Consider the following 10606-nt stretch of genomic DNA (forward strand, 5'->3'; position numbering starts at 1 on the left):
AGTTATCAACAATTCTTCCTATAAAAAAAAAAGAAAAAAAAAAGAAAAAGAAAGTTATCAACAATTCTCAAATTTTTTGTTTCTATATATAAATTTCTCATATTTACCCAGTGGAATGTACGAATAGTGCTTTTTTTTTTTTTTTTTTAAATTTTGTTATTATTATTTATTTTTAGGAATTCGAATCCTATTTTAAAAGGAAGTCTAACCTAAGGAAAGAACTATAGTAAAAACTATAAAACAGGGTTCTGCTCTGCACTCAAAGCTATAACATCTCAAATCTGGTAATTGGCCGTCTCTCTCGATCTCAACATTAATATTCTCAAATCAATGGGTGGAGGTTAGTAATGGGTTTTGTTTTAAAAAATTGGGGTGTGATGATTCTATCATATACGTCTGGTTTTGTACTTTAATTTCTTCAATTCGAAGAAGGTTTTATATCTAAGAATTTGCATATATAGCTAAGTTCATATAATTAATGTCTTCTTTGTTTTACAGGTTGGAGTTATGCACGAATGGGAGGTCGTTTTACTACTAATAGACCGAAGAGGAGTAAGTGCATCTATATATGGGCATAAAAAATTATATATGCAATTTTTTTAATAACAAATTATAATGTATTAATGTTAATAAGGGAATTGTTTTTATTTAAACCGAATTTGAATCATTAGAGGGAACAAATTTACGTATCTTAAAAATCTCATATGATATATTTGGAAAAAAAAAAAAAAAATCATTCGGTTTTGTTTGGATTATGTTGTCAAAACTTTCGTGTTGTGAGTTGTGACAGTGGCAACCGATGAAGAAATAAGGGAAATGCTTGAGAATGCCTACGAGCGTGGTCGCCGTTATGCTAAAGAGGTTCCTATTATGGCCATTTTTTATGCCTTCGCTAAACCAGATCCTCGTGCTTGCAAGTCTATGACCAGTTTTATCAAGACTCGTGGGGCTAATTATTACTTAAGTGATGAGAACAGAGAGATTGAGGAATTTTTGGTAACTAGGTTTTGTGCTTTAAAGAAGGGAGATAAACCAAAGCATACTCTTTAAAGTAATTCTTAGGTATTCTCATACCACGAAGAACGGTGTTTTTTCTTCTCAGATTTATTACGGGACTGGGATGTACTTATTAAATTTATGGTAGAATTTATTATGAATGACCTAAAATTTTTTCCAATGTAATTGGAGTTTTCTTATAGTTTTGGATTATAATTGGGGTGTTCTTTATCTATGAATTTTTGGAAGTCTCTCGGTTTCTAGTGTGGTAATGCTATTAATATTTTATTTTCTTATGACTTTACACGATTATTTATATTTGATAATTAGTGAGACTGAGCAGTATAGTCAAATATGGGAATATTGTGCAGTATGTGTGCTTGACAATATGTAAAACTGGTTTCTTAGCGGGATGTAAATCATTGATGTGTTTTTTAGAAAGGGAAACTGATAGCTTGATTCAATATTGAACAACAACAAATTCCTTTTTTTTTCTTTGGGTTAATTTGAGTTTATGAGTGTAATTTGTGGAAGCGTGAGTTTGATTTGTGAGTTTTTTTTTTTTTTGGAGAAATAAACACACACACATTACATAGCATTGATGGTGAACTTTGTTTGGTGCTGCACCTAAATATATAAATGAAGTTGGCTAAACATTTGTCTTTGTATGAATGTTTTTATTTTTTATAAGTGTAGAATAGCTTTTCCAATAAAAATCATATCAAACGTGGATGATATAATTTATATATAATATCTAAAAGTTGAATTTGTTGAGCTACATGCATGTCCATGTCATTATTTTCTTTCAATTATTTCTTCAAAAAATACTTACGTAAATGTATGCAATAATGCATTATGCTCATTCTCAAAACTAATTATAACTTATCAATCATGAAATAACCATCTCTTTTCACTATCATTGCCACATTCTTGAACCTAAATGTAACTTATAATAGAAAATATATGTAATATAAACACCTTGGTTGGAGACAAGTTTGGGTCAAGAGTACTAATTAGTTGAGTAATATCAATTGTAATTATATGATAGGCTTTTATTATCATAATAATCTCCTTATGAGAATGAGAAATTTGAATAATAAATTTGAAACTTAGAAAATTTAGTTGTATACAAAAATCTGGAAAATAAAATGCAAACTAACAATAATTAGATGAATATGGACCACTTCAAAAAATAATAATATCAGTCAAAAACACCAAAAATTATAAAATTATATATTTGTATAAATAGAGAGATAAGAGTTACTTTTAGAAATTGTTTAATGTGGGGCCCAGTTAGTTAGGTGGTACTATTAAGGCTATACGAATTGGGCCTATGGCCCAATCTGAGGACATTAGCTAATCTGAGGATGGTCAAATAAGGTTATAAGGGGAATGGTATAAAGAGAAAAATAAAGATAGTACAAGATAAGTCCAACGAATGTCCAAGGAGAAAAGCCATCTCGGGAACAAGGATCCAAGGTTAGTAGGAGTATCATATCACCCTAGACCTTCTTCAAAGTTACATTACAATTAGGAGTTGGACATTGGACAAGGGGTAAGTAAAGGGAGCCAAAAAATATCTTCAAAAGCTGCTACCTCCACATTAAATGCCTCCCAACTAACTCTCTGGCCGCATTAATGTGGAGGTGATACCTGAACAGTGACCCAGCAGCCTTACAGCTACTATTTGATGGCTCTGGGATGTATTGGATGGGACAAGAAGGAACTCCTAGAATCCAACCTACACGTGCATGATAGGGATAACACCAAAATTGTAATATATAGCACAGGAAGGTGACCTAAAAAAGGGGATCGAAAAAATCAAGAAATCTTTGTAAGAATACAGTGAACTCTTGTAGCTTTGTCCAAATACTGGATATTATAACTTAAGCTCCTCAAGCCGTGCCGAGGATAGATTTTCTTATTTACTTGTGTTCTATAATCTTAGTTCAGCAATTTTTATTGTCCATCTTTTGGAATAAAACTAGTTCTTTCATCCACGCTCTATAAATTCATTGTTTGGGCTTGTTAGGCTTAAACACAATCCTACACTAGGTCCAATCCAAATTCAGTCCCTACATTTAATTTTTAAAGAAAGCAAATTATTTACAATAAAATTTAAAAAATAAATTATATATTATACCACATCTCAAAATAATTATAATTTTTCACGCATTGCATGAATTTGCAACTAGTTAGATTTTAAATGACATGAGTTACATGACATTACAGATGCCTTAGTTAAATACATGAAATCTTAAATCTTTCCCGTTGAACAAGGAGTATTTTGTTTTATTTCAAAACAAATGGAAGATTGCTAATACAATAAATTCATAACAATAAGTTAAGTGATACAAAATTTATTAGAATTGCTAAGTTATTATGCATAAATCATAATGCACCATAAAAATGGAATTAATTATTAATTCACATGATCAGATTAAATCATGTGAGAATAAATTATGGATTCATATGAGAATAAATCATGAGAGTACTATAATTCAAGAGAAAGTCAACGGACAAGAAAGAAAAGACAAAATTTGATACTTGTTGATGTGACAAATCGTTAGTAGTAAGTTAAAACGCGATATCAATAGTAGCTCAGATTGTTGAGAATGTTTACATTACTCATAATTGTCACCTTATCCGGATATGAAAAAAGTTAGGTGTCAATCCATAATATATGTAGTATAAATTCAGCAGCCATCAGTAAAATTACCGGCAATAGTATGTCACTCACAAATGTTACTGTAAATTTAATGGAACAATCAGTTACAATTGCAATACAAGTACAAATGTTTTGGAAAACAACAAATACCAACAAATCTAATCGTTCTTTGTAAATAGGGTTTTTGCCAATTGATCTTCATATGCAAGAAAAATGATGGATTTATTTGGTATGAACTGCTTAAAAACCTATGTTTACACTTCTATTTTAACTTGTTATGTATATTTTTTTTTATATGGTATTGATGTGTAATAGAAATGTAACTCTCTCTCTCCAAGATGTAGTAAGTCTGCTACTCAAGCCCATGACCGAATGTTGTGCCTCAACAAGCTCATCAGGCTCCTAAAACAATAAAATTATAAAAGCCCCTCAACAAGCTCTTCAGGCACCTAAAAAAATAGAAGCCCCTCAACAAGCTAAACAGGCACCTTAACAAGGTCTTCAAGCTCCTAAAACAATAGAAGCCCCCAAACAAGCAAAACAAGCATCTCATCAAGCCCCTAAACAAGTAGTACCGTCTATGGGGACACCCTATGCAATCAAACAAAATGCTATTGGTCCAAAGAATTTTGGAGACAACAATTGGAGATTGCAGTTCTCAGTGAGGGAAGATTCATATGTGGTCAGGCACAGAACCAAGATATCATGTTTGGAAGGACCACAAATTAACTGTTCAAGAACAAAAATTTTAAAGGCACTAAGTTAATACATGAAAACTAAAGCTAACGTCTTTTTAATGTTGACAAAAACATCTCTCTTGGAGAGCTTTTGAGTTGTGACTTGTGAGGGCTATTGTTCCCATAAGGAATGGTTTGAGCCCTGAATTAATAAAAGAAACAACACCATAATTTTCTTTTTAAACATTTCAATTTAGTTATTTATTAAGATGTAAGTTGATAATTTTTTTTCTTAATTTCAAAAAAAAAAAAAAAACATTTATTTTTTATTCTGTACTAAATTTTTCAATAAGAAGAATAAGTTCGCATATAAGTTTTCTTTCTCTGCAAATATTGTTTTGTGACAGCAATAGAGATACCACAAGAACTTCCTACTAACAAGTTTCATAATTCCTTAACTTCACTTTGAAGCAATTCTTTGGAAATGACCCCAAAATAGGCAGCATTCATTGTGTGATTTTTAACAAAAACTCTTCACAACCTAGGCTGTTCTGATTCATTATTTGATTTGTATAAATTTTTTTCACTGGTATAAAAATTTTAACACAACCAAAATGTTTTAGGCCTCAATAATTTCTCTTTGCTGTATGATCATTACAGCCTCCAAGTTTATGGTAATGCCTAGCCTAGCTACTAATTTCTGGTTTCTGAAACAGATTCTGAATTATCAAAATCAGAGAATTCAAACTAATGAAATAAAATATTGATCAATCATATCAGTTCATTTTCCTCAAAATTTCTCATGAGATAGAACTTGATCACTCATTTTGCTAGCTGACCAGAAATATTGCACAACCAAACAAAGTTCAACTATGTAACTTTACATTCTTTTAGCTTTATACATTCTTGTATTCCTATATCTTTATAATTGAAAAAAACCACCAGGGCTATTTCCGTCATTTCGTAGTAACTGTCTAACTACCCCTCCACCCCACAAACACCAACCTGCCACGTGTACAATCCTTCCCGCCAAAAAAAATTAACAAAATAAATTAACATTTCCACTCTGTTTTTACACACAGAGACCCTGTAAGCAGAACCAGAACTAAAATCTTTCATCAATGGCTTCCTCAGTCCTAAACTCTCACCTCCTCCTCTTCCTCCTCATTCTCTCTCCCTTCTCTCTCTCCTCCGCAGTCCCGTCCGAACCCATCCTCAAAGCGGTCGAGATTCTCTCTGATTCCGGCTACACTTCCATGGCACTAACTCTTGAACTAGCCTCACATACCCTGCTCCCACACTCTCCATCCCTCACCATCTTCGCCCCCATCGACGCCGCCTTCCATCGCTTAGGCCAGCCTCCTCTTTCTCTAATCCAATACCACCTCCTCCCTCTCACTTTCACCTTCCAAAGCCTCAAGTCCCTCCCTGTAGGCGCCAAGATCTTGACGGTCCTCCCAAGACACTCGCTTATCGTCACTGCTTCGTCTTCCGATGACTACGTCTCCTTAAACAATGTTACAGTTCGCGGGCAGCCTGTATACGATGATGGGTCATTGATAATCTTCGGAATTGACAAGTTCTTTAACCCCTATTTTCGGTTTTCAAAGCGATTCTGGAGACAAAGTCACAATCTTGAATGTCTTGCATCCATGCCTCATAGCGAATCATCAGTGGCTTCTTTGGGTGCTTATTCGTTCCGCGAAGCTTGCGCGGCAATGAGAACCAATGGGTGCTCTATTATGGCTTCGTTTCTTGATATTCAGTTTCTTGGGTCAGAAGAAAAGGCTCCTATGTTGACTGTGTTTGCGCCGGCCAACGAAGTGATAGAGGGTCATTACGGTAGCTTCAGCGAGTACTTGTCGTCGTTCTTTCATCGCCACGTCGTGCCTTGCAGGCTTTCATGGGGTGATCTGGTGAATTTGGAAGATGGCACGCTGTTGAGGACTTATTCCGAAGGGTTCACCATTAATGTCACTCGGTCCCTTGGCATGCTTTTGCTCAATGATGTTCCGGTTATCTATCCCGACATGTATTTCAGTAATTGGCTTGTTGTTCATGGCGTTGTTGATGTTTTTGAGCCACCAATGGAGACAGTTCAAGAGCCGGGTCCTCCAGCAGAGGTGGCAAATCCAAAAGTGCAAGAGGCAGAACCTCCGGCAGAGGAGCCAAAGTCAACATACCAATCAATTGAATCTTCAGCTGAGGTGCCAATGCATGCAGAGCAAATGACAGATTATGACTTGGATGAAAATTCAGCTGAAGTGCCAGTGCAAACTGAGCCAATGACAGATTATGCACCTGCGGTGCCAGAGCAAATAGAAAATGAGAATTCTTCATCTAGAAATGGTGATGGTTTTGAGGCACATGCTGTAGAACACTACCACTTTTCTGTTTTTCATTAGGTCATAATGTTGTTGATAGCTTTTGCTTCTCTGTTTCATTGTGGCTTTTGTTTTTGTAATGGTTGGAATGCTTACCAATATTACCATAAGTACTCTAATTCACTGTCTCAGTCTAGGTGCACGAAGTAGTATACTTCTAGTATTGTGATGTAATGTGTTTGAGACGTTTGACTGTACTAGATTGTGCCTCTAAGGGTGTATATCTGATGTAAATGAAGGGCTTCAGTTGAGAAGATGTAAAAACATTTTTTTAGAAAATAAGATCAGTTGTATTTCTTCATCTTGAATGTCTTTTACTTTTTCAGTCAGTTTCTCTATAATTGAATTGGTTTAACTGGAAACACACTTACATGATCCACAGATTTGATAACTTTTAAGTAGTTAGTAGAGTACGCAAGATTCAAGAGTCTTATCACATAGAATGACATAGCTGTGTAGGACATGCAGAATGTTTTTCATGCCCACTAATATAATCCAGTGCATGATCTATTATAGGTAGATCATTCTCATTTAGTCTCCCATCATCATAGATTGCACAATCTCACCAACAGCACAATACTGTCACCCAGCACAGTGATTTCTTTCTCTGGTGATATGAATCCTAAACAGTAAAGTGCTACAGATTGTTCTGTAGAATTCGGTCAATATCAGACTGCTTCCTTTAGATTTTGTCAAATTGCCGCCTGGGCAGCCTCCTGTTCTCACTACCACATTATTACCAATTTTTAACCATCTACTTGGTTCCCATGTTCCACTGCTGCACTACTACCAAAATATTAAAGTGTAACCTGAACTCTGACTAACACAGTGGTGCCTCGTGAGATTTCCAGGCCCTTCTAAACCCATGTTTACTGAGAATTAACTGTTGCTGTTAAGTGAAATCACTGGTTTGAGGGCAGGGCTTCCTATTAATGAGACAGAGAGCTCTACCACTGCAGATGTACAACTGAATTCCCCTCCCCCCAAAACACAAAAACAATATCTGCAGTTATGAATGATATAAATTTGACTAAGGTTCACTTTCTCAATAGCCAGGACACAACAAAGAGATATTGGTTGCATTTAACATTCTATACCAGTGAAACAAATAGAAATTATACAACCTTCAAAATTTAGGGTCATAGTAATACACATGGAGAGGAATATTGATCAGTAAATAGCAGATTTAGATTATGGAGATGAAGATTGTTATCAAATAGCAGATTTATATCCTGAGAACGGGGCTGATAAGTTCTGCAGCTGGGTTCTCTGCCGAACTCCATTTCATCATGAAACAAATAATCAATAGCTCTTGGAATCCTTCATTCATCTTAACGAACCAGTGGAGCTTTTCGTAGTTTATCAATCTTCTGAGCCAAAATTAGAGCGGTATCCTCCCTCCCCTCATCAAGAAGAGCTTGTTTTAGTTTACTAAACATATGGGCTGGAGGCCGAATGCCCTTATCTAACATCTCCTGAAAGTATTTGCAAGCATCATCTAACTTGTTCTCATGGCTCAAGCTGTTGATCAATGTAGAGAACATGTGCATTCCAGGAAGGACTCCTTGGGTCTTCATCTGATCCCAAACCCTTATTGCCATATCAACTCGCTCCACATTACAAAACATCCTCACAATGATCTCATACGTACTCACAGTTGGCTCACAGCCTGGGTCATTACTCATTCTCTGAAAAACGGAGTAAGCTTCTTGGGTTCTCCGAGCCTTTATCAAGTGATGTAAGATTATGTCATAGGTTCGAGAATTTGGACCAACACCACATTTTCTCATCTCATCAACCACCCTATGCACATCATACATCCGCATTGACCAACAGTAAGCCCCCACAAGAGCATTGTAAGTGGGTGCCTCCGGTACAAAACCATAAGCCTTGGATTGTTCAAAAAACTCAATTGCTTCGCTCAACCTCCTCTCAGAACCCAATCCATTAATCAAAGTACAAAATATATGCGGACTTGGCTTGCAATTTTTTGATTCCATTTCACGGAACAACTCAAGTGCTTCATCATATTTCCTTGCCTTACAATGCGCATTGATAATTATACCATATGTCACAACATCAGGTTCAAACCCTTCATCTCTCATCTCCCTATAAACCTCATTCAACCTCAATAACTTTTGTTCTTGACCCCAACCCTCCAACAGAATTGTGTATGACTTAATATCCGGTACAAACCTTCTGTTCTTCATTGTATCAAACACCTCTTGTGCTTTCTCAACATTTCTTGATTTGCTCAAAGTATCAATCAATCTATTATAATCTGACACTTCCAACTTCATTCCAAACTTCTCTATCTTCTCAAAAGCATCTACAGCTTCTTTAACCTTCCTCGATCTAGCATATCTCCGTGAAATCAACGCAAATGTCTCTTTACTCAACAGCCCTTTACGCTTCATATCACTAACTAAATTCCATACCACCTTGAACTGTTTGATCTTACCCAGAGCCTCAATCAAAGCATTATAACTCTCATTACTATATTTAAACCCCTGTTTCTTCTCAGCCCACTGAAAGAAAGATAATGCAAGACTACCTGCATTGCTCAGCTTCTTCAAGACCTCCACAACCAGCTCCGGCGATACTTCAACCTTGGCACCATCGAGAACGGCCTCTATAGAAGAATTAGAGCCTTTTGTTAGTAATTTACAAACTTTTTCAGCGTCTTCATGGACTCTATTGCTTAAAATAACATCGGGGTCCTTGTCATTCATTTCATCAAACACTTGGCCTGCACCATCATGGAACGGTCTGTGAATGCCAAGAAAGTATTTTGGCAAAGACCCACGTTGAGTTTCAATTTGAGGTTTTGAATTTTGGAGGAAAGTTTGGTCTTTGAGTGTGCTGAAAGAATCACTAGTGAGTGATCTAGTGAGAACAGTTTGAGTTGCTGGAATGATAAGGAAAAGAAGCAAGGGATTAGAGTGTAGTCTTTTGGATGGTTTTGGTAGAAAACTGAGGAACCGAGAGAGACCCATTTGAGAAACAACGAGGCCTGAATGAAACCAATGAAGAGGAGATGAGTTTGTTGATGAGAGTTTGTTCCGGCGGGAAGAGTTGAAACTCTGATAGTGTAAATAATAATAATAGGCTCCTGTAGTTAAAAGTTTATAATGCGGTTTTTAGGGTTTTTATAAGGAATCAAGTCACCCTAGGTATGATCCTAACAAATATTTTCATTAATATTTGTTAGTATCAATACCAGTATAATCCTTTTAAAGCTTCCTTAACGAATACATAAAAGCTACACTTCTCTACACAAACCATAATAATATAATATATATTGAAATCCTAACTCTATTTTTGAAAATTGACTTGATTAATTGATAATCAAAGCACATTAAAACATAAGGGAGAATGGTGAGCTCTTCATGTTATGACAATTTTAAATTAATAATTTACTTGTTTCAAAGAGTAGGAGATGAGAATTTGAATCATAGTTCTTATAATGGAGAGTTGAAACTAGACATTACCACTAAATTAAGGATTTTGGCTAGTTCAGAAAGATTTAACAAAACTCTTTTATATCATATAACATATTCTAATCTTTTTCAACTTTTATAACATATAACATATTCTAGGTTTTTTTTCACAACTGCTATGTTGAAAATTGTAATTGAAACTTCGCTTTCACTTGAGCTCATCAATAATATCACTTCTAGTTCCACTTATTCTAATACATGACATCACAATTTTGAAAAACTGTTGTGGATACATTTTTTGTTACAAGTATTCTCTTTAGACATGTAGCCGAAATTGACTGTGAGACTAAAACCAAATTTATGGTGACAACATTCCCAATTAAACTTCGCTTAGGAATCAATGAGAAGCCATCAAATGTAACAACTGCTTCTGCTGCTCGT

General features: G+C 35.3%; 3 protein-coding genes across 3 annotated transcripts; 2 read left to right on the forward strand and 1 right to left on the reverse strand.

The window, feature by feature from the left end:
- Nucleotides 1-274: 274 nt before the first annotated feature.
- LOC115993349 lies at nucleotides 275-1050 on the forward strand. Its single transcript, XM_031117459.1, has 3 exons — nucleotides 275-340; nucleotides 499-552; nucleotides 791-1050. Exons 1-3 carry the CDS (start codon nucleotides 331-333, stop codon nucleotides 1048-1050), a joined length of 324 nt encoding a protein of 107 aa, XP_030973319.1. The 5' UTR covers nucleotides 275-330.
- Nucleotides 1051-5441: 4391 nt separating this feature from the next.
- On the forward strand, nucleotides 5442-7026 carry LOC115986357 (putative fasciclin-like arabinogalactan protein 20). The gene has a single exon (XM_031109672.1). The coding sequence runs from the start codon at nucleotides 5463-5465 to the stop codon at nucleotides 6744-6746; it is 1284 nt and encodes a 427-aa protein (XP_030965532.1). The 5' UTR covers nucleotides 5442-5462; the 3' UTR covers nucleotides 6747-7026.
- A 754-nt stretch (nucleotides 7027-7780) lies between these two features.
- LOC115973987 (pentatricopeptide repeat-containing protein At1g71060, mitochondrial-like) lies at nucleotides 7781-9893 on the reverse strand. The gene has a single exon (XM_031094222.1). The coding sequence runs from the start codon at nucleotides 9719-9721 to the stop codon at nucleotides 8057-8059; it is 1665 nt and encodes a 554-aa protein (XP_030950082.1). The 5' UTR covers nucleotides 9722-9893; the 3' UTR covers nucleotides 7781-8056.
- Between the last annotated feature and the right edge of the window lie 713 nt (nucleotides 9894-10606).

This window comes from Quercus lobata, chromosome 1 (assembly GCF_001633185.2).
Source record: "Quercus lobata isolate SW786 chromosome 1, ValleyOak3.0 Primary Assembly, whole genome shotgun sequence".
Taxonomy (NCBI): domain Eukaryota; kingdom Viridiplantae; phylum Streptophyta; class Magnoliopsida; order Fagales; family Fagaceae; genus Quercus; species Quercus lobata.